The 24,858-nt window shown below is 38.3% G+C and overlaps 1 protein-coding gene across 1 annotated transcript in view; it reads right to left on the reverse strand.

Moving 5' to 3' along the window:
* The window catches only part of RASA1 (RAS p21 protein activator 1), a 60,900-nt gene extending 36,323 nt beyond the window's left edge, over positions 1–24,577 (reverse strand). The window contains exons 1-8 of the mRNA XM_021380075.1: positions 24,054–24,577; positions 9,904–10,053; positions 7,357–7,492; positions 6,537–6,607; positions 3,808–3,925; positions 2,809–2,840; positions 1,085–1,137; positions 554–704 (exon numbers count right to left, since the gene is read on the reverse strand). Coding sequence (XP_021235750.1) covers positions 554–704; positions 1,085–1,137; positions 2,809–2,840; positions 3,808–3,925; positions 6,537–6,607; positions 7,357–7,492; positions 9,904–10,053; positions 24,054–24,433 — 1,091 coding nt within the window. The 5' untranslated portion in view covers positions 24,434–24,577. The remainder of the gene's footprint in view (positions 1–553; positions 705–1,084; positions 1,138–2,808; positions 2,841–3,807; positions 3,926–6,536; positions 6,608–7,356; positions 7,493–9,903; positions 10,054–24,053) is intronic.

A 24,858-nucleotide genomic window follows, 5' to 3' on the forward strand; every position in this document is an offset into this window, starting at 1 on the left:
ATACCCCTGGCAAAATAAATGCACTTTAAGTTTCCTCATTCTAAATGGAATAATCTTGCAATTCCTACCAGAGTACCACTCACATATTATAATGTAATGTAGTAACTTTTTCCAACAATGAAAATACTTTTTCCCCTCCATATAAATATCCATTCCTCTTATTCACACTTTGAAATTCCAGGCGAACATCTCAGATAAAACTAACATTTTTATATTCCTCTTTCAAATGAAGAACTCCCAATGCAAATACTAGCTTCTAAGACAACACAGCATTCTCATAATTACACCTCCACATACAATCCATATGATCTACAATTTATAGATAGAAGAAACTAGTTTGCAGAAGAGTACATACTTAAAAATAAAGTAAAAACAAGCTATGCGTAGTCTTCAATAACTTTCTTGGTTTTAACTATCAACCTAGCTAGGTTGAATATTTAGTACGCCATTAAGAAAAACAAAGTCTTATACCAGTCAATAATTATCAGGAAGAAGATACAGAAATCTTTACATGAACATAGAATAGATAGTTCTTCTTACCATGATAACTTACCTATTATAATACCTGCCTCCCATCATAAACTGATTGTTTGCCGTTGGACATATTTTAAATCGCTGAATATTTTCACTGGTCCGAAAATAAAGTGAATAATCACCGGGTGTATTATCTGAAGGTCTCACAAGAAAACTGCACACCTGGCCAACTGAAAAGACTTCATAGTGTTATTTACTGCTTTTTTTTTTGTAGTGTTACCTTTAAGCCCTCATCAACTTCTACATTAACTAAGTCTAAAACAATATTTTCTCCTGAGAAGGCCTGAAATGTTTTTTTAATAGATGTATTAATCAAAAAGTATTTCATTATTTCAATCAACATTATTAAATTAGCTGTACTTAAGAATTTAAATATATTTAATAATCAAAGCCTTAAGAGTTTTCTTCCACTGTAGTATTCTACTGCAGTAACAATTGCAGTATCTGGACATTCATATACTCACACAAAAAACCCCACTGGTTTTGTCACACAATATACATACAATGGCTTTGCGCTTTTTAACCAGCATTATGTCAGAAAAACAAGTACCTGTCATCAGCAAATTGTAAGCCTCTTGTTTGGAGATCTTCCCATGGAACCATCTTAACAAAGATGAAGAGAAAAATTAGAAAGCAAGATCTCTTTTTTCGCTGTGGTGACATCCAAGGCTCTGGCACCTATGAATTGATCTTTATCTAAAAAGACCTAATACATAACAGATGAGATAAAATTATGCTACTCAGTGCAACCATTACACCAGCAGCATGAAAAAGGAAAGATTAACAGGCATGTAAATTATTTCCAATAAAAAACGTCCAACACATGATGTTCAGATCTAACTGCATTTAAAGATTTTAAAACAAAAACAAACAAACAAACAACATTGTTCAGAGCATGTTGTTGAAGCTAACTTAATAGGCATGCGAAGTTAATCCCATGCAGAAATTTCCCTGAATCATGAAATCCAAGGTAAAAATAAGGAGGATAAACACAGTAAAGAGAAAAATCAAACTAATTTTGCCAGAAGCTGTGGAAACAGGAACTAGGTTTTTTTTGAATAAAAACTGCTTTAATGTAGAATCTTTTATGTTCTGCAGAGCCTCATGTCAAAGCAACATTCTAACAAATTTCAGTAGTCTCTGTCTAGTCTCAGCCTGATACCAATAATCAAAGAACTGACATTACATGGCTGTTCAGTTTATGTTCAGCACATCACATGGAACATCTTAAGATCTCATCCTGTCCTTTAAACGAAATCTAAAAATATGGCCTACACTTCATTACATTCATGATGGGCAGGGTATGGAGCAGAAGGCTCTCTTATGCATTAAAAATGAGCTCTATTTCTAAATCTTTTTTCTGTACGAGATTTAGAGGATGTTTTCTTGCTACTGGTATATTTGAAGGAATGCTGTCTCCTCAGAGTTCCTCTGAGTACTACAAATATTAGTAGACAGAGTCAACCTCCAAGCATTTATTACAGATTTCTTAGTAAACAAACATGTGTTCCTCTATTTTTTAAGGCTCCCTACTGCCAAACTGACAAGCAGAACATTAGGAAAGAGCAAGTAAACTAAGTATCAGTGACGTTCTTTGGCCAATTAAGATAAAAAGAAACGCCTTCTACAGCCATCACCCTCTTAGGAGATTGCAAACAGGGCAACAGACACAGGAAGCAGCAGCTGCAGTTACCACAAGCAAATGCAGGACAGACAACATAACCAAGCCCCGAGATTCTTTGAAACTTGCTTTGGTCTGTACTACTGAAAACAATGTAACTATCAGCAGCTTGCTGTATCACTACACAGTTAAGCCTGAAACGTATCTGCTAAAAAAGTTTTCAAATATTGAAGAGAACAGAACTATCATCACACAGCCTTCAGTTTTCACTTTTAAGTGTTATTACGTGGAGATAATGAAGATAAGATCCAATTATTATGCCATCATTCTTCTACTGGTACTTTGCTTTGTCTCCAGCATCTACAGTTGAGCAGTTCTGAACAAGGCTCCCTCTAAGGCAAACACTGCCACCACTCCATTGTGCATATTTTGGCTGAACATTATCATACAAGATTCACTGAAGATTTTAACCCATTACCAACAGACATAACTATTACAAGACTTCAATGTCTATTTTCTATGCATCTTCAGCAGCTGAAACGGAAAAAATTTCTAAGGCAAAAAATAAGCATCTTCCATTCACCTTTCCAAAAGCCAGGAAACCTCATAGCTGAAGTTTATATTTTAAGAAAAAAATAAACAAAAATCCTTACATTTTGCCTTCATGTGGATCTTCTTCTCTTCCCTAATGAGAAAATTGACATATTAAGTGCATGACAACAGTACAGGTTAGTTCAGAAAATAAACTTCATAGGCTAAGACCTTCTGTAGAAAAAAGTATTAAGAACTCAAGACACTTTTGAACTAATAGGGCTTACTGCAGTTCTAGGAAAATGAGTTTTCCTCTTCATTCTCTAAAGTGGAAATTCAGCCAAAATATGTTGAGATAATCCTTTCTGTCATGTTTTAAGTCCTTCTTTAAGGGCGACAAATTTTATAACTCAGCTTTCCTAAGGTTAAGCTAATCACTGATACAGAAGCCTACAGTTTAGTATCCAAGTACTGCTGCCACATTACAACATGGATCTCTGAGAAGCAGCTGCAAGTAATTATGCTATTAGCAAAAATACATAGACTTCACAAGAAAACATTATCACGACTCTAAACCAATGCTGAAGTTAAAAAAAAAAAAGCTCTTATTTAGTATTTAAATCATCTTTAAGCCCTCTCTTCCCTTGCAGTAACTCAATTATCTGCAAGTCACCTGGTTAACTTATTGAGTTATACCTGTCTAGGTATAGTTAACTCATTGATACGCTTTTTGTCTATTATCCTTAAAAATTACCCACCTACTACAATGCAAAATTACACTCTGTTCAGACTGTGAATAGGAAACAAAAACCAAATGCAACTAAATAATTAGCAGACTGTTTACCAAGACAGCTAAGTTTAGGAAACTGCTTAGTAAATTTGCAGTACCATTCATTTGTATTTCTTTGGACAAAATGTGAATAAGAGCTTTTTTAATACTGAATTAGGCTTGCAGGTCTGTTACACTAGTTTTAAAACAGATTCACTTACTAGGCTTAGAAAAGCATGTAACTGGAAATGAAGCAGTGTCACTGGTTCTGATGTATTTCATTATTTTGACCAATTTATATTAACCATATATATGTATAATCTTTAAGAGACTTGAATATAAAATTACTTACCACTTCCTCTACCAGGTCTTCTACAATAAGACCTTGTTCATCTGTCCGAAGGTTTGTAACCCACATCCAGCCATCCTCTAATTCATTATGGACAATAAACATGTCTCCTTTAAGGAAACTGAAGAGTTACAGTAAGAATAGAGTTAGAAATAGGCTCATGATAAAACCTCTAATGAACACAAAGAATTCTTGAGCATTATTTCAGCAAAACACTTGAGATAAGCTGCATGTGAGAATATATCAATTGATATCCCAAGCATGCATGCATGTATTTTTCTTACAGTTTAAGCAGCTATCATATATGAATACTTGTATCTTAATTTACATTCAAAATCAAATGCGTACTTCAATTCCGTCAACTTGGAAGCATGTTAAGCATGCACAGAACAGAAATAACACCAAAACAGTAGCAGAAGATAGTAACATTTTTCTTTTATCAAATAAGGAACATAAAAACAATCAAATATACCATTAACAGTCTATATGAAAATAACATTCCTTACCCCTTAATATTCTTTAATAAACCTAACCTCATAATAAAAGCCTGTGGAGTATCAATTATGTTTTCATATATAAAAACAAGTGCTACAGAGTACAGAATAGTTACTAGAACATCCATGCAATTAGCTACAAGAAAAGCACAAATTAAGTAGCAGTGAGAAGCCCAAGGAAGTTCCATTACTGAAAAGTTAGGGTAAGTTGAGTGTTATCACAAACTCTGGTCATATCAGAACATTTCACAGCAGCACAACAGGACTTCTCAGTCAAGTCAGATGATGAATCAGGGGTACAGGAAGTACCAATGAGACACTGAAGCTCATTCATTAACTATAAATCCAGCCCAAAATCACATAGCAAATTTCAAAGAAAATTTATCTCATTTCAGGTAGGCAGAAAAGGCATTGAACAGCACAAAAACAAACAAAAAGCCTAATGAAACAGGGAATGAATTCAGATTGCAATGGACCCAAATTTTAAGAATGAATGATTTGGAGTAAGCTGACGGCATCAGCTCTTTTCCAAAGAACTACTCAGTAAGTTAATGCATGGAGGACAGACTGAAATTAACCCTGCAATACTTTGATCTTTAACAGCATAGTTAATATTTAAGAAACTTTAAGTTAAGATTCATTGAAACAAAATCTTCAAGAGTACGTTAGTTTCATCTAGAATAAACTGAGAAATTTGGTTGCAGCTATGCCAGGAACAGAACTATTTTAACCATGCATATCTCAAAAGCCTAGCACAGAGCTCTGCATTTCATTTCTATCTTACAAGAGGGATATAAGGTACGATTTTCTAAGATTTGTATTACGATGGCAAAGTAAAGAGATGCTTTTCTCCTGTAGGTTGGTGCATGCAGTAAGGCACTTATTGGACTCAACTGGTATTTTAATTTTTACATGTAGTAGTAAGTCTTACTTGCAATACACAGTCACTATTCCTACCAACTTCTCCTTCTCCTCTTAGAAAATAATCACCTCAATGATGAATATTCTCATAACATTCTTTAAAGAGGTCAGATTGGACTGCACTGCTAGCCTTGGGATTAATTTTAATCCTAATGAGAATATCAAGGATATACTTTTTTCTGTATTTTTAGAAATTAGAATAGTTCAATTTGAAGTGATCTACAAAGATCATCAAGCCTAACTGTACCTTAGGTCAATACTCCCCAATTCAAGCCAATTCTCAAGTTAACTGGAATATCAAATCAACTTGTGAAACCAAGATTAGACTAGAAAACTCTTTCAAATCCTCTCACTTTTCCAATAATATATACGTGTATATATATATCTGAAATCTCAAGAAAAAAGTATCAATTCCAAGTAACTAGCATTTGCTCTTCATTTGAATATGCGACTGTTGGTTTTGTTTCCTTCCTACGCAGCATATAATGAAAACGAAAGAGAATCACAGTGTATAGACAACCCCTAAGAAATACTAGAGATGTCACCCTTAGAAAGAAAATGAGTAACAGTGCAACAAAAAGGTAAAATGCTACGTTCACTAGAAACTATACATTTAAATATCATTCATTCCATACAGAATTTTTGAATGGAGAAGGCAGATTAGACGGGAAGTAAGAATAATTCTTCCACCATGCTAAGGACAGACAGTCAGTTAGACCTTCAAAAGTAATAGTCACCAAGTTTCAACAAAATATATGCTATAACATTAAAGAACAAGGTTTTTTGTTTGTTTTTAACATTGCTGCATTTTTCTTATTTCAAAAAAGGCACTAAATATGCTATTCTTAAATTTATAAGGAGTCAATACTCACATTCTGTTTCTAGTAATCTGGACTGATTTGGCCTGGAACACTTATCTGTTATCAGCTACTTCTGCAAGCAGTTCAGTGAAAAAAAAGCCTACCACATTTAACTCCAACACTCACATGAGATACTTCTGAATAGAACTCATTCACACACAAACTTGCTCTGTAGAAAAATTTAAGTCTTCGCAAATCTTACTTCAGAAACATAACATTAATAATTTTAGTTCTATCAGCCTAATTCCCTTACAATTAACACAGCAAGTATACAGAGAGAAAAATGTTATTGCTATATCCAACAACAAAAAAAGACATCATCCTTCAATCTAACCACGTATTAAGTCTAAGATGAGACTGGAAAAAAACCTTCTTCATCTTGCATATGAATATATGTCTTAAATCATTAGTATTTATAAATACTCTGAGAGATTCACAACTTATTATTAAAACATACCTTATTTCATCAGTTTCTGGCACTTTGGTGTAAGGCAGAATTGCTCTAACTCTCCTCCTGTCCTCCACAGGCTACAGTTTAAAATGAGAGCAAAGAAAACACTTCCTCAGTATTTCTCTCCCCAACACTTCAGAGTGTCTGAAGAAAATGACTTGTAACAGTCACTTATATCTCTCCCATCAATATTAAATTTTCAAAGTCCAAAACCACTAAGAAAAACACAATTAATACAGCTGGCTTCAAAAGTTCTCATTTTATCTGTCTTTGAAGCATGACAGGTAACACTGCCGTCTTCAGAATACATTACTGATAGGGTATTTTCTATGTAACGTTTTAGACTTTCTTCCACCTACAGAAACTTACAGAAGTTTAACTATCAGAAACATCTTTGTTTAGGGACGTAGTTTGCATGGTTTTAATAAGTGCTGTAAGAATGAGCACTACTTTCAGAAACCTTTGTTAACTACAAGACAATTATTTAGAAATCTGTTAGATACACAAGAAATCACAAAGAAGTTACCTACATTACTAGCCAAGAACAGCACACTCTCTTCTAACCTGTTTACAGACAACGTCATTGCCACTTTAAGACACAGCAGCAATACGTAATAAGTTTTCTCACTGCAAATTTTCAGTAAAGACACCTTTTTCATCATTATTTTCCATGAGTAAGAATGCACTTATACATTCCTTATGCTCAACATATGGTCAAGTATACGTGGAATAAGGGGAAGCTTTTCACAGAAAACTATCAATACTGACTAACGGCATTTAAATCAATGGTTCTTAAAAATATTACTATAAAAATGTTACTACTTGCCTCTGGAGGTGCTACTGGAAATAATAACTTTTCCCCCTTCAATAAACAGGACACATGACTGTAATAACCAATCAGGTCTGAGAGTGAAGCAAAGCGACGTCCACCAATATAATAGTCTCCACACATGGCGATAATTCTGTTAATTAAAAAAGGAAGCTTGACATAGGTAACTTTTCTGCTACATATGTTTTTTTTCTACTTTTTTCTTTTAAGAAAGGTTTTAAAGGAGAGTGCCTATGTATTTAGTAAAATACAGTATTACAAGATAGATACGCAAAACATAACTAATGGATATTTTGTCAAAAATAACTGATAAACATCAGAGAAAACAAATACTTCAAGACTGCAAAGGGAGCATAAAAAATACAATTTATCAAAACTAAATGAAATTTAACAAAAAAAAAATGTATTTAACAGTGTCCCTGAAAACTGACATAGAGCATTAGTGGATGCAACAACATTATTATGTGCATCATGCAGCACACATGAAAGCATCAAATTATTTTAACAACAAATTAATCCACTTGATTACAGAATGCTGAAAGTGGAAATACCTTCAAAAATTAGTCACTTTCTTGAACCTTTTTAGCACCCATGCTAAAAATTAAGAAATTACTTTGAAATTGAGAAAAAGGAGATACTTAAATTATTCGGAGATTTGCGATTTGACAGGGAAGAGCAAAGAAAACCTCCACAGCAGTTTAATTCAACAAAATTCTTACAAAACTGTTTGTTTGTCTTTAAGGGTTCTGTTTTTCTTAAGATGTATGAAAACACTGTCATATCAAAAATGGAAATCATCATCTGTATTCTCACCGCTATTCAGTACAAATTCTAAAAGCAATCAGAAATAACTGATCTAGGTAAAAAGGTTAACAGTATTAAAAGCATTCCTGTTATGCTCGAGTCATTTGTAAAACTAAGGAAGCACTTAATTTGAAACAACTAGCAGTTTTGACCAGACTATCAGAAGAAAAAAAATCACAAGTATGTATATCAATGGCATGAGGTAGACCTGAATTTTTCCAGCAGTACACAGACTACATAAGAGTCCTGAGTAACACTGAAGTGTCACCTGGAAAGTAACTGGAACAGTTAGCTCCAGTGGCACAGAGACTGAGCAGCTCATTTAGTTACACAGTGAAAACAAAGAAAATCTCATCAATGTAAACATCATTATTTCTGGTAGAACTCTAAAACACCATTGTCTGGTTTTTGTTTATTTAAATTAAATCTGCAGTTGTGGTTTTCAATAAACTGTATCGTAAGTAGGAAAAAACATTCCTACTCTTCTCCTGAATTCTGGTTGCAGAGTGTCAGTTGTCTCTTACATACACCTCTACAAATCAAAGTCTAAGAATACGTACTGCTACTGATCACTTGATAAAAATATGCATAATAAAGTCTAAGAAATTGAGAAAAGAATTATTACCAAACTGAGCATATTTTGCTTGTTAAGAAAAATAAAATCTAAGAGCTCATGTTAATTCTCTTTACAGTTTCCACAATGGAGACAAATTATCTTACGGATATTTCACAGTAAATTACAGTAGAAGTGTTCTACTTACTTTTTGTTCTCTTTTCTAGCTTTGGGAACAATTCAAAAACAACAGCAAATTCAACTGCCAAGAAACTTATCCCTCATCCAAAATGAGTACACGATTTATCTGCAATTGCTTTCAGACATTTTTACTTCTGTTTTCTTTAACTACAATCCATCACACAGCAGATGCATTCAAAAACTCCCCACATTTGTAAGTCACACACTTAGTGGCTGATAATGATGGTATCTTGGATAATTCCCTCTTTCATGATTTAAAGAATTTATTTTGCATTTTTTGCTTCTGTTAACTTCAATCCAGTCAAAGGTTTCTTCTACTTTCAAAGCAGCTTGCTATTTGGCCTACATTTTCCTTACTTGCTTACCTATTTGATGAAAATGAACATTACACTGTAACATTCAATTTGTTAACTAACATTTAAGCTTTACTCAGCATACAACTCATTTACACTAAAGAATAAATGAACTTACTAACGTATACAGCTTGCTAATGCTGAAACAATCTTAGTTAGAGTTTGGATAAAGGGCTATTTGTTTTTGGAACAATTAATTCTAACACAGGCTGAAAACTGTTTCAAGCAAACCCTTATTAAATACATAATCTCTTCACTTATTATTTTATTCCTACAGTTTAAGGAGGCAATCAGATTTGTTCGTATTTTAACATTTAAGTGTCCCCCGTGAGCTAAAATGACAACTGAAGACCAGATCCAAAACCACCTTCGTGGCTGACTAACAAGATCTGCATGTTACTTTAAGTCCATTCACAACAGCTGAAGACAAACTTGTCTCTTTTAATGCTAGGTTTCCTGCAAAAGGATTTTTAATTAGCATATTTTAGAATAACTAAGCACAAGTTAGAAAGTATACCATAAAATAAGAAGTCAAAAATAGTCTATTATAATACAATGCTTGTCTGCTAGCTGTGCTTTAAAGACAAAAATAAGCAGATTACAGTGATTTAAAAGAAAACATTTCATTCTCACCTAAAGTGATTGACATTTGTTTTACTAAGGAATGAAAGCACAAATGAACCTGGTCTCCGATCACTTTCTCGAATAAGGTAACTTCCAGGTTTTCCTGCCTGTCGAAGACGTTCTTCTGCAATTGTTCTGTCAAGCTTTCCGTGATACCACCTGAAAAAAAAACCACCACAACAATACGTGTCCTTAGAACTTAAAAGTTTTAGTTTATTCTACCTGTGGAGATAAAGAAAGCTCTCAGAACTGATGTAACTGCAACCTCGTTTCAAAAAAATAATAATATATATATGTATTTATTACATACTTACATGTGTGACCTCTCCATTTACTCATTTCCCTTACGTGCTTCTAAGACAGCATAGATTTTAGATAACCTGTTTTGCCAAATAACTTACATTCTGAACAAACTCAAGAAGCAGAGGCTCTATATGCCATCGTTTTCCTCCTCCCTGATTTGCTTGTCTTAAACAGAATCAGAAACGACACCTGACTTGAAGACTCTTGTATTTTAATATAAAAATGAAGGCTGGGCTTCATTTTAGGCTGCACTGTAAAGTGCCTACTCACATCACTCACACACCAACATCCCAGTAGCAAAGCCTGCATCAAATAGGAGTGATAGCAGTCACCAGACCACTGTCCAGTCCCAGAATAGTCCTTCCTAAATCACAACTCATGCCCTATCCATTACAAGCCAGTGCAGATGCACAGCAAATCACAGACTATAAAATATGACAAAAGAGCACTTCAGTCTGTAAGGTAAAGATAGGACAGTTAACAGTGAAGCATTCATCAGCTGTACTTGAGTTCCTTGACTTACATAGCTTCAGCTAGAACTCTTTATCCTACATGGTCCAGTATTGGGTTTACACATACACACAAAAAAAAGAAGAAATGGAGAGAGCAATTAAAATGAAAAAGTGGTGTTCTCATCTCCTTTAACAAGGAAATGTATCTACGCCCTTTAGAAGGTTGCAGTGTGTTCCTGAGCTACACAGTATAATAATTTATTAGGTCTGCATCCATCAGCTAACAATGCTTAGATTCAGCCTTTGATTTCTACACTCAGGGAAACCCCAGCTTTCACACTGCCACTGTTACACAGTAATTAAATCATTTAGTACTTCAGACCAGCCACTTATTGATTCTACCAGACATACACAAGCAGGTAAGAGCTCATGTAATTCATAAAAATGAATTTTAGAACAGATATGAAAATTACCCTTAAAGAAAAACAGAAAAAATCCAAACAGCTGGGCTGTTGATAAAATCTACCCAGAAACATTTATTCTATGAAATGGAAGCAAAAGCAGAAGTTTTCCTTGAGGGCAGCTTTTATCAGAATGAAGATCAGATGGGCTCTGGAGATAAGCATCACAAGCTCCAGAAGCAGCAGCACCCGTGCAGATACTGTTTTGTGGTATAGGTCTCCATTGCTTCTCTTCCTCATCCTGAGGAAAACAAGCTAAACCAGAAAAAATGCCGCTTTGTCTGCACGCCCGCGCAGCAGCTGAGGCCCCAGCAGGCCAACTAGGCCGCAGAGCTGGTGTCTTGCTCACCGCATTCCAGTACAGCGCGGCCTTGCTGGCAGGAACCGCCAGCTTACAAACAGCCTGCACACAAGTGGATCACACTGCTCCATTTGAGAGCCCTGTGTAGAGCCGAACTAAATCAGGATGGTCTGTTTCCAGCTACCTAGGACAAAATATTCTGCTTATCAGTGGGCACAATGTGGCTTAAACCCCGTTAATTACAAGCATGCCACAACCTGGCTTTGCTCTTCTGGACCGACTGGCTTTCTGAAAGTAACAAACTCCCAGGAGACCCAAGAAACTTTCCTGATCAAGAAATTATTTGAAACCAACATTCCATGAAGTCTATTTTAAACTAACAATGGGCTCACTCAGCTTTTATTTGCTCCTACTTATCACCCACTTAAGAAAAATAATCTCAGCTTCATTGAGAGGCGCATTATCTTTTGATGCCAAACTTAAAGGCATATTTTCAAAAACTGGATGGTCCAAGTCCCAATAAGAAGAACACAAATAACAGCAAATATACTAGAAAAAAACTGCATGATTACTCATAAAGTGCTCAACTTTTTGTAACGGACTGAGATTTCTCACAATAACAGTCAGCAATACACTACCAACCTGGATGCTAATACGTTAAGACCAGAAGCTCTGAACAAAGAGGACACCCTCCCACCCATTGCCCTGCATTTAACTACCATCTGAAGGTAATGTACAAATTGCCAGTAGAGCAGAGTCTATACACAGCAGTGATAACAGAAAACAGCTCAAGTGATATCCTCAGGAAGCCTCCACAGATAGCACACATCTTCAGAAAACAGGATACAGACTGAAGTACAAGCCTCTAAGATACCATTACAGTAAGCAAAATGCTTGCTGGGAAATAACTGCATTTTTCCAGAGACTGCAGTTTCATCACTAAAGAAACACTTTATTCAAGCAAGATAGCATGGAAGAGTGCTGATAGATTATGTTTTTAAAAGCAGATCTTATGCTCCACTCAGCTGTCACTTGACCTCAATGAAGAGGTACTCTGCAAATTTTCATCATTGCCTTTGCACAGCTTAATAGTAAACATGAGTAAAGAATATTTCACAATATTGTCATACTCAATCTGATTTAAGGATATCAAGTGCTCAATTATCTTTTTGGTATATATCTAGTAGTATTATCTTTTTTAAAAAAAAAAACAATTGCTAAGACATAGGTTGGTTTTGTTGGTTTTTTTTTGTTTGCTTTTTTGTTGTTTTTTGCTTTCAAATACACCCACAGATTAATTTTTTATTGAACACTAACTACTGTACCGAGTACAAATTCACGCTAGTGAAAAATACCATAATTTATGGTGTATTATCAGTTAAAGGAACACCCACTCAACATGCAATTCTATCTGAAAAAAGTACAACAGAAATGACTGAAACTGTGGAACCAGTCCTACTCACTGTAGTTTCATCAGAGAATAAAGAGTATAGGACAATCTGAAGGACAGGCCAGATCCTCTGGCTTTCATCCTCAATCAAGTATCTTCACAAAGCTTGGGTTCAGTTTCTCCAAAATGCATTACTGAAACCTACCTCTGCCTCTCAGGAGGCTCTGCAGCACTGGGAGCTCTACAGGTCACAACAGCTTCAGCATATTGCAGCCTAGTTTAATGTACACGTAACTGGAAGCAACATTTAAGATCTCAGTATCAAACACAGCCTCCTCACAGGCCTAAAACTGAGTCCTACCAACAGTACACTACAAGTCTCATTATAGGAATTAAGGTTTGGATAGGAGGGTGTCAAGTGCAAAAAAACTGTGCAGCTGGTCCTAAACAGAAAGTTGCCCCTCTGGCTGAGACTCTTACTGCTTGTGCACTCAGAACAGTAACTCACTGCGATTTAGATGTATACAGTCTTCACCATTGCCAAAGGTGAGATCCCTACCATTGCTAGTCAGTTAGTGCTGTTTTCTCGCCTAATCTTATCTAGAAAGTTAATTTTGAAAATAAAAGTATTCCCAGATATTTAAATGCCAATAATATGCTATTTCATTGTTTTGAGTTAACATTACCAAACTACGCTGAATCAAACAGCAGTGTCCTGACAATACATTAAATGCTGTAAGGTATGAAAAGAGAAAACGTAAGTAGTCTTGTCACAAAAGGTTATGGAGTAATTCATCCACAAAATGTCTTACCGGCTTTGGATCATAACTTCGGTTGTTGCTTCCATGACCAGCTGTTTAGGCACTGCTGTAATAAACTTGTTACCCACACTGTGACCTTTATTTTAATTCTAAAAGTATCAGTTACAGACCTCCACGTTTCACAAACTAGTCTGACACTGTGGAAGAAAATGCTTAGTTTAAATCAGAAGCAGTGTATTCAAAACTCCAACCTATGTATCATAATCTTAGTTACTGCAAGCAGGCAAGGAAAACACTGCACCATCACAAGCAGCTTCTATAAAGACACAAGTACCATGCAGCTACCCAGGAGAATGCTGCTGGCAGTGCAGCCACAGCGGAGGAGCCAGCACTGCCACCTCTGGCCAGCAGAAAATAGCCCAGTGGTTCTCCATGAAGCACAGAACCAGGGCAGCAGACACTCAGTCATACCTGCCTCATCAAACCCAGCCAACACTTCTTTCTGGGAGGAGGAACATGATCACACCATATCCTTATAACAAGCTTGTGGTACAGTAACAGGACTTCTGGCCCCAACACAGACATGCCACAAAGTCCATCCCAGGGACAGGCTGTATAGCAGATGGTGGAGTTGCCATCTGGAAGGAGGCAGTGGCAACTTCATGTGGAAGCATATCACATTGTTCAATCAAGTACTTTTATTTGCATATTTCCTTTTTAAATGTGAGAAAAGCAAATGCACGCAGATTTGTTGATCCGTTCAAGCATCTTGCTGTTACAGCATGCTGCAGTTTTAACTTGGAAACAAAGTAGACCAGGAAGAAGGCAAAGCAGGAAAAAGCACTGACGGAGTGTAAAAGTTCTTTTCAGCAACTTAGCAGAAATGAGGATACAGATAATAGCTGGAGATCTCCCTGTTTCCACTTAAAACCATACTACAGTGCAGAGGAAAATCCAACATCAAATGTTGTATCCATTTCACCCAAAGCTCATCTTAGCCACACACCTTGCTGCTACAACAAAATCCAGAAGAAATGGAGAATTTCTAAGAGACAAGGTAAGAGCTCCCTTCCTAACAATACACGGTCAATGGTTTAGTATTTTTTACACACTGCAGAACTCTTGTTATCACCTCCAGAGATGAACATGATCTGTGCTCCCTTTGTAAGCAGAAGAGCAAAGGTATGACTCCCATAGACGAGGAAAATCCTCAACTTCAAATGGCACCAAGTAGTCTCATGGAGACTGATGAAATCAAAACCAACAAGATATCCTATATTCTTGTTTCTTTTTATTCTATTAACAACAACCATTCCCACTCAAACTTTCCATTCTTGGTAATAAACAGCTGCAGACTTTATGCTTGTATCCACTGTTTAAGTCTCCTTTCAGACCTGCCAGTTCCTCACAGTTTGAAGTACATTCTTAGCATTACCATTTTCATCCAGATGCTGCCTTTTAACACCTTATCCTCCATCTGTCAGATTCATAAGGCTGCATACTATGTAGAGCTGCGCTACTTCCTTTATGGACACTGTTTGCAAAGATTAATCAGCTTCACTCAGATTTTTATGAATTCACTGCCTTATTCTGTCTTGCTAAGTATATCACTCCATAGTCAGCAGTTTTTGACAGGGTCTTTGCAGTTCTCAGCACTGCAAAAAAAATTCCTGCCAAAGCTCTACAAACACAGATCATTTGCTACACTGGTTGCACCTGTAAAATACTGGAAGGAGCTGAAACAAACCTGAAGCCACGTAGGTGTTCTTTGTCCAGTATATGAAATTGGACTCTTCAGTACTCTTGTAAGTTAAATGAGGGTTTTTAATCCCTTTTGTATAATCATGCATTTTTGTATGCAGAGGTAGAATGCATGTAAACCAAATGAAGAATTAATCTGCTTATATCATTTGACAGTTTCAAACCTCTTTAAAAATTGCAGTTGGGTAGAAACCAAAGTCATACCGCACTTGAAGACTAGGAACCAAACAACAGACATCAGTCCCACAGTAGGACTTGCACATACCTCCAAAAGCCACTAAAACACTTCCAGCAGAGCATACACCAACTGTGGACTTGGAAAAATACAACCCTAAAAGAAATCTCAGTACATCTTAATACAATGACTAACCAAGGCCAAAAAAATGAGGTAAGCTTACATTCAGAAGGCAATAATTTAAACAACCTCATAAAGGCAAGTGAGATTCTACAAGTTTTAGTATTTTAAGCATAAAAATATGTACTTTTAATATGACAGAGGTGCGACAACAGCGTAACAGTAAACAAAGCAAGGCAAAGGTGTATTTCCAACCCTACCTAATACTTATTTACTTTGCAGAACACTGACCACTATTTCCTTTTTGCAAAAGCAAGCAATAAACAAGTGAAATATAGCTAAATACACTGAAAAACAGCTTACATTTTCTTACTAAAAGGTCAGTTCAGATGTGAATTCAGGAACTCAATACAGTTTTTAGTAAGAAGTTGCTCATTTTTAGTACAAGTTACCCATTCTCGCAATGTAGAGGCTTTGCTATGTTTTGGAAGAATGAAGGTATTTCCCACATGTATCTTTGAAACAGTAAAAATAACAAAACAAAACAAAAAATCTCCATAGATTCTTAAAATGCACAAAAATCTCTCAGAGAAAAAGTCTAGGGAAAAGGCACCGAGAACTAGCTGTGGTTTGACTAAGTTAATGTTTGTAATTCACAGTGTTCTAGATTAACAAAATACCCAAGTATGAATCCTATAAGGCCTCCACTGTTATTTATTAACAGATGGAGATGTAGAAAGTGAACTGACTGACTTTTGTTCTTCAAATTTCATACACAAAAGGCTGACGCATTTCATATATAAAATAACCATACAAAACCCAGTAAGCGACAGACAAAATATGCTTTTGTGTGTGTACTACGTGTGGGTCAGTATTTATATATATATGCATAATTTTACAGGAAACAGGTGGACTTAAAACAATAATAGACCAAATATTTTAGGAAAAAAACTTACATAAATCCTCACAAAATTATATGATTCTTGAGCTGATTGTCAAAGAGCGACTAAACCCCCATGGCTTCTTGAAACTACTTCAAGAAAGAAAGTAGTGTACTCTACAAGGGGAAGTTCACAGAAGGAACTCTTGTGCAAGTATCTCCAAGTAGCTACAGATGAGAGAAATCATACGAACACCCCTACCGAGGCAACAGCAGTAATCTTTAACAGAAAAATCATAGCACTGCAAACACTCCCATGTAGTTGCAAAGTCATCTTCTTTGAAGACATGCAACTAAAGTATCTCTATATTAGCATGTATACTCTAACCCAAGGGAAGTTTATAATTACAAAAAAAAAACAGCTATCACTTGAGGATAGTCGAGTACTACTGTTTCAATTCAACAAAAATGAAAACCTTAAACAAACAATTTGAAACTTAAAGAAGAGAAATCACTGCTTTTTTGAAGGGGGAGAGGGGGCAGCTTGATTACTAACTGTGGTTTCGCCATATGGGGCAGCTTGGCACCACCATGCTGCTCTTGTACTCCACAGCAGGAGAAAATGAAATGAAAAAGATGCTCATAGGTTGAGACATGAACGGGGAGATCACTCAACTAGTTACCTTCACAGGCAAAACAGTCTCAGTATAGGAGGAATATTAACCCAATTTATTGCCTACTGCTAACAGATTTGGGCAGTGAGAACAAAGAGCAAGCTAAACAGACCTTCGTCCTACCCAACCTCTCCCACCTCCTCCCACTGGGCAGCAGATGGGAACAGGGAATGGGGGCTGTGGTCAGCCTATACTGCTTCATCTCTGCCTGCCCTCCATGGCCACTCTGCCCTTCTCCTCCTCCTCTAAAATGTGCCCAGAGCTTTGATGTTAATTTACTAACTGTGGTTTCTATACAGCTTTTAAAGTACACCAATTAGAGTAATAAAAAGATAACTTGAAAGGAAAAGGTATATATGACAAGCAAACATTAAATAATTAAGCAGCACTATTAACTATCTTAGATTTTATTTAAAAAGCAAACCCTTGAGCTTTTACAGTAGAAATTAGATTTGTCTACATAAAAAATAATTAAATATTCTATTTAATCTCCTAAGGATTTCTTGTACTTTAAAGCCTTTGCTACTAGCTAATGTCACTGAGGTGATTCCAGAGTACTTCAAGCAAACAGGTCTCATAACAGTCATCTTCAACTATATAATCAGCATATTTATATAGAATCATAGAATCATTTAGGTCAGCGTTAGGAAATGACTACTGGTGATTGTCTGGCTATCTCTCCACCCAGTTCTTCAAGCAGATCAGCTATAGCAGGCTGCTCAGGACCACAGTCAGGTTACAAGCATCTCCAAGGATAGAGACTTAATCATCTCTAAGGCAGCCTGTTGCAGTTTTCTGACTAACACCAACGTTCAATAAAAAACAAAACAAACTTGTTTTCTGCATTCAAGTGTAATTTCATTTTTTTTTTTTCTACATCCTCCTTTCCTGTTACTAGGTAGCCAGCAGGAGAGCTCTGCTCACTTATCTTAGCCCCCTCCCATCACGTACAAGATGAGTAAGATCCCCTTTAGCCTCTTCTCCAGGCAAAACAGTCCAAGCCATTACCTTGGTGGCCCTGCACTGGACTTGCTCCTGTAGGTCTGTCTCCTACACGGAGCCCAGCTCAGCACCTTAGATGGGCCTCAGCAGCACTGCGCAGAAGGGAAGACCACCTCCACAGATCTGTGAACAGTGGTCCTTGTATCATCACCCAAGACACCACTGATCACACTTGTTTTGCCACTAGAATGCTTGCTGTCTGTCAGGATCACTTGGTCCTGACGCAGCTTTGTAGAGCTGCTTTCCATCCAGTCACCCCCTGCATGTACTGGTGGTAGTCCTTGTAAACAGCAGTTTTACATTTCCTCTGCTGAACTTCAAGAGGTCCCACATCACTTCAGCCCACCCACCAGCTGCACCAGCCTCTTGGTTTTCTTGTTGTCTGTGAACTCTGAGGGTGCACTCTGTCCCATCACTGCGGTCAACAACCGCAACGTTAACAGTATGGGTTCTGGGGTACAACCTGGGAACACGTGCCTCCAACTTCAATTCATGTCAGTGACCATCAAGCCCCTTGGCCCAACTTCTAATTTGGCTTTTCTAACCACTGCACTTCCACTTACCTAACCAGCATGCAGCTAACTTATCTGCTACATGATATGGGAGACAGTGATAAAAGCCTTACTAAAGATGAGGTAAACAACATTCAGTAACCCTCCCGCACGCACCAAGTCAAGGACCTCACTGTAGAAGACAATCTGGTTTGTTAAGTCCAATATTCCCCTCAGAAATCCATGCTGACCACTCTCCATCACCCTCAACACAAAACGCAACATATATAAAGACAGAATCAAGTGAAAACAAACTTTTCTTCCATTCTAGACGGAAAGAGCAAATGCTTTACATAATAAGTAAGGAATAGTAAAGGCTGTCTGCACATATATAAAACAGGAAAGGGAACTTGACAAGCATGTGAATGACACTAACATTTTGTTGGTGCTGACCATACTCTGGAAGAAGGCAGAGGAACACAGAATTGTTCCACTGGGATAGTTCTATGAAGCGCAAGGACCACGCTAAAACACGATGCCTCCTATGCTGCCCAGTAGTGAGATAAATTCCAAGATTTATTTTTAAAATTTTATTAAAGGAGAAAGAAAGAAAAGTGGAAAACTAATGCGGGCGTATGGAAACAACAGATGGGGTCCACACCTGAAAAGACCCAAATCCGCGCTGTTAAATTTGTGCTTCTCCTCACTGCCTCTCTACAAAACATTAAAATAAAAAAAGTGAAGAAACATGGCACAATGCTGTGTTTCTCAATAGGACAGGCCAGCAGACAAAATAAGTCAGTCCCACACTAATATCCTGTGAATTGACATATGACAACATAAAAACAAAATGAAGTATAAAGAGAACACTGAATCTGTAGATGAAATAACACCATCTGATACTAACTAGCAATACAGAAAATTCCTTGTCAAACCAGCATCAAATGCTGTTCTACTTTTGTTTCTCCTCGTCTAAAGCTTCCTTTTATATACGTATCTATCATGTCAGTTTACTTACTGCTTTGCTTCCTTTATAGATTACGTGCAATTTTGCTACGCTGCTCTCAACCATACATTGAAGACACCATTCCTTATACCACATATTTAACCATAACTAAAACTAGATTTCTTCAAGTCTACTTTGTAAGCAGCCAATTCATCACACTAATCAGCCACTTCAGATAATTAATTTCTTTATCAATTCCTGCTTCCTGTAGAAGGTAAAAACCTCATTTTTTGAAAGAGGGAAATTTAGCTGCTACCTACGTTAACACTGAACAGAAATGGAACCTCATACACTAAAATCAAGTTATATCCCATCTCATTTTTTATGTTTTTACAGAATCTAACTAAATATGCCAACATTATTTCCCCTTAGTTTTCACATCAACAGATTTATTTATTGGCATGGAAAATAATCCTCAACCACTACAAAACAACAACAACAACAAAAAACATGCTACTTTCATATTAGTTACCCAAATAAACAAATTTTGCACAACTCTGGACTTGCCACCTTCGACAGACTTACCTGAAGAATCTGGAATTCACTCTACATTTGGACATACAAATATTATCTACTGCAATCCTTGCTTGTATACTGTTTTTCTACCCATTTCTCTATTTTCAGCTTTATCTCACTAATATATTGCCTGAACAGAATGAACAAAAATACATCTGCTTTGGGTAAGCTTTTTTTTTTTTAAAAACCAGATAGTATTTTGACAGTCTAATTTTGTAACATTGTTAGCTTTCAATTTCAACTGATTCCCATTTAAAACTGCTAATCATTGTTTAAAAAACACCATCTGAAACTGCAGATTTTGATGAAATACCCAGTAACTGCTTCTGCTGCCTTAATGGAACAAAGACATCCCGAATGATCATGCCAACTAAGATTTTTAGTCAAATACCCAAATATATCAGCGATTTCAGATATCGCTGGTTTATTACTAAATTAGGTAGCATTCGCTAATTTTGAAGGCCAATTCCTTATAGCATTTCAGACCTCCACCAACCTGTCAGTGCACTTTGCAGATGAGGAAGAAAGCAGAGAAAAACAAAGAACAAAACAACACAGAATTGCCCATTTTATTCCTCAGCATCCTGTACTTCCAACCCAGTATTAAACTACAACATAAACATGCTTCTGCTATGCTCCAGAGTAATGGAAAACTACACACACGTGATGAACAGACAAGTACTGAGTCAACTTCACTCAGCATCAAAGAAGATGAATATCAACGTTACCTGGAAATTTTGAGTTTTTGGTTACAGAGAACTTGTTACATGCTGACAATGTCCTTCCAATGCTAGAAAATCCAGGAAAACGCATTAAGACAAGACATGTTACCTTTTTACTTAGGCACGTGGAAAAGAAAAGAAGAAATTAAGTGCATTTATTAGGTGCTTGCTATCAAAGATGAACACATCCTGACTACTCCAAGCAAAAAAACATTTACAGCATCCCGATGGGAAGTGCAGAACTTGCATTTGTTTCACTTCCCATCTCTTCAGGCTAGCTACTGTGAAAATCTGCATGTCAAGTACACAGTGTTTAAAAACTTACTCATACAAAGAAATGTGCCATCTATAACACCTCTACGGTTTTAAACTTCCAAAATGAGGACTCACTTAGATTTACTTTTTTTTAATTTGCAAAGCAAATTAGCACACAAAAAGGTTATAAGTTGTGCTTAAGTTTATACAAAAAGCTTTGTTTCATTTCATGCATAGAAGTCCAACTTCAGACTGGAGTAGTACAAACTAGGAAATACCAGCAGCAGCTTTTACCAGATTTTTCTGTATAGAGCCAGTAACCAACAATTCAGTAAATCCTGAGAAGTGATGCATGCCAAGAGAAGGCAAAGAAGCCCAGTGGGTGCTACTGTTGTGAAATAAAATCTCCTTTCATTCTTGTACAAGAGATAACGTCACATAAAGCAAAGCCAAGAGAGAAGAGCAATTCCAGTTTTCTAAGGTGCATACGTTATTTATAAGCAAATAAAACAAAGAAACAAAACTGTTTGACAAAATCACAGAACTATTCATCAATCCAATCATGTATGCCTCCCATAAAAACTGAATGAATTAGGAGGAAGTGGGAAAGGGTGGAGCTGGCAGTTGCATTCAAACAAATGGAACAGCAGTTTTGTAATCATATCCAAATGGACAAATTTAACCTTAACTATAAATTCTATTATTGTTTCTAGAGACTAATAGTGGACCTTTCCCTGTATAAGGTTATAAATAATATTGATCTTTGTTTTGGTAATAAATGAAGAGTTTAATTCCATAGAAGCAGATGGTATGTCTACAAAGAAAGGGCCCTTCCAAAATAAAACAGCAGGACTGAGAGGATGCGATTTACAATCAGCATATGGCCGATCTGAATGACTTAAATGAGAACGATGAAAACTGACACCATACATTAGATGAATGAGAGGGAAATAAGGTTCTATTCTAATCAATCAATTTAAGATTTTACTGAAAAGTCACATACTAAGTGTTATGTTACAAAGGAAAAACTGTTAAGAACAGGTAGGAGGCACGTATAAATTTTCCAAAATACTTTACTTGTTGGATTTTTTTTTTAATCAAGGGATTCTCCAAGAGAAGAAAGCTCAACTCAGAGTTATGCCCTGGCTCTGCAAAGACTTCAGTCTCCCTTTTGTCTGAATAAGGTAAATAGCACCGTTAGCCTGAGCAAATCAGGGCCCGTACAGCCTTCCCCTCAGCACACACTTGTCAAAACTCTTAAAGAAGACAGACATCACTCCAGCACCTGAGTCACAGGACAATGCTCTGACAGAGAATTCCACTCCCATCTGCAGATGTCCTAAGTTATTTAGGATCAAACAGGTGGCCATTCATAACCCATCACCCCACTTCCTAAAGATACTTCCAAAAAAGACTGCTCTCTCTCTACAAACATAACTGGATTTAATGGAGAAAGCAGTCTGATTTTGCAGAGAGAAAACCAAAAGCAGAGAATTGTCTATTCCAGCAATTTGACAGACAATCCTGAAGAAGCAATTTTGCTTTCGTGTGCCTCTATTTCCCTCCTGATCCTTTGTCAGAACTGCCTGATCATATTTCCAGCTCATTAGTGATGCCAGTCAAAGACTGTTCAAACACTGTCTGCACAAAACAAAGTCTAAAGTTTGCAAACTTCCACAGAAAGTCAAGAAATTTGGAGATTACTAGGAAGACTGTCAAAGTGAGAGAGAAGAATTTAAAAGCGATCCATAATATTACATTTTATGTCCTCCTGACGACTGCAATGGCTCCTGAAATCATGGAAATATACGAATAGCGCAGAAGTCTCTGATAGTGGAATGAGGAAAGAACATAACAAAGAAGCCAAATTCAGATGGGTATTCAGGTTGTCCTTCTGACCGACCCATGCCCTGAAAATATCTGCCAACCTTTATGATTTCATAGAATCACAGACTCATTGAAGTTGGAAAAGACCACTACGATCATCCAGTCCAACTGTTTCAGTACCTTGAAGCCTTATGTTATCTACTATCCTCGTGAAACTTCAGGAAACTTTGGTGCAACCAATGGAGCTTTTGAAGCAACTTCATTTTTTAATGAACCAGGAACCCCCTCAGAGGATTGTTTTCTGTACTAACACAGGGCTTGCAGTGCTTTACACAAACCTGCAGACTTCCTACAGTTCAATCCAAAGGTTGCGCATGGAGTACTCATTAATTACACAGACTCCATATAGCATTATCTGATCCTATATATACATATATATATTTTTTTTTTTTTTACACAATATAGACTGAGAACTGCTCTACTCAGAGTGCAAAATTCTGTTACCAGCACCGCAGGACTCCCATTCACCTTAATGGAGGGATAACAGAATAAAATCCAACAGGAGGTTTGCAGGATTTTCTTTTTCACCTGTGCCTTCTGTCTACATACAGACGAACTAAAAACACCTTTGTTTTAAACTGGCTGAGCAGCAAAGTCAGGCACTATTCTACATGAACAGCCCGCCCACTATTTTAAAGCAGAAGAAGAATTGCTCTAAACATATTTCAGAGTGAGCAAACTTCATCCTCCCCACTCCAAGAAGGCAAACACGTGCGTGCAACTCCAGTGATATTCCCGCATGAAACGAGAAAACTTTTTTTTGTTATAAACAACGGAATACAAAAGCATGATACGCTTTGTACCACGGCGAGGTCTCCGCCTGTTACGAAGTTACCGCCGCAGACCCGAGGCGGTCCGGGAGGCGCCCCCGCAGCCGCACGGCGCCCCAGGTCCTCCCCCCGCCGCACGGACACGCGGCGCTGCGCGGAGTCGCGCTCTTCCTGCGCTCCGGGAGCGGAACCGGGGGGGCCGCGCGGAGCGGCGGAGGGGCGCGGTACTTACTGGTTGGTGGGGGGCGCGTTCAGCGGAATGGCCACCTCCTCCTCCTCGTACTCCGGCCCGTCCAGCGAGTCGCCCTCGTCCACGGCCGCCAGCCCGCCGGCCGGGGGCAGGGGCGGCGGCGGCGGCAGCGGGGGGAAGGCGGAGGTGCCCGGCTCGATGGGCGGCGGCGTGGCTCCGGCCGAGCCGAGCGCCAGCAGCCCCAGCGCCGAGCACAGAGCCGGGCCGGCGCCCGGGCTGTCCCCGCCGGAGCTGGAGCCGGGCGGGAAGGGGCCCTGCGGCCCCGGCGCTTTGCCGCGGCAGTGCCCCGGCTCGGCGGCTGCCGCCGTCCCGGCCGATGAAACCGAGCCACCGTCCTCAGCCCCGGCCTCGGCCGCCATCATGTTGAGCCTCGCCCCCCCCTCCCCTCCGCTCCGCCGCCGCACGCCGGGGAGGTGGCGACAAAGGGGCCCCGGCCCGCCCCGCCCCGGCGGGGAGCGGAGCCGGGACGAGGACAAAACTATCCCGGCGGAGACGGACTGCGAACAATACCCGGCTGGGCGGGGGCTGCGCGCTCACGGCGGCTCCGCAGGGCCCCGGCAAGGCTGCCTCGGCCCCGCCGGCCGCCAGGGGAGCGGCTCCGCCGCCCCGCGCGCTCTCCCCACCCCCGTGGGCCCTCGCGCACTGGAGGGGGAGGGAAGAGGAGGGGGAGAGAAGAGGAGGGGGAGAGCAGGGAGGCGGTGGGATGGGTCGCGCATGCGCGCCTGGCCCCCGCCTCGTCGCTACGGGAGCGTGCGCAAAGCGGGGTGTGTAAAGAAGGGGAATGTCG

This window comes from Numida meleagris, chromosome Z, assembly GCF_002078875.1.
Source record: "Numida meleagris isolate 19003 breed g44 Domestic line chromosome Z, NumMel1.0, whole genome shotgun sequence".
NCBI lineage: Eukaryota > Metazoa > Chordata > Aves > Galliformes > Numididae > Numida > Numida meleagris.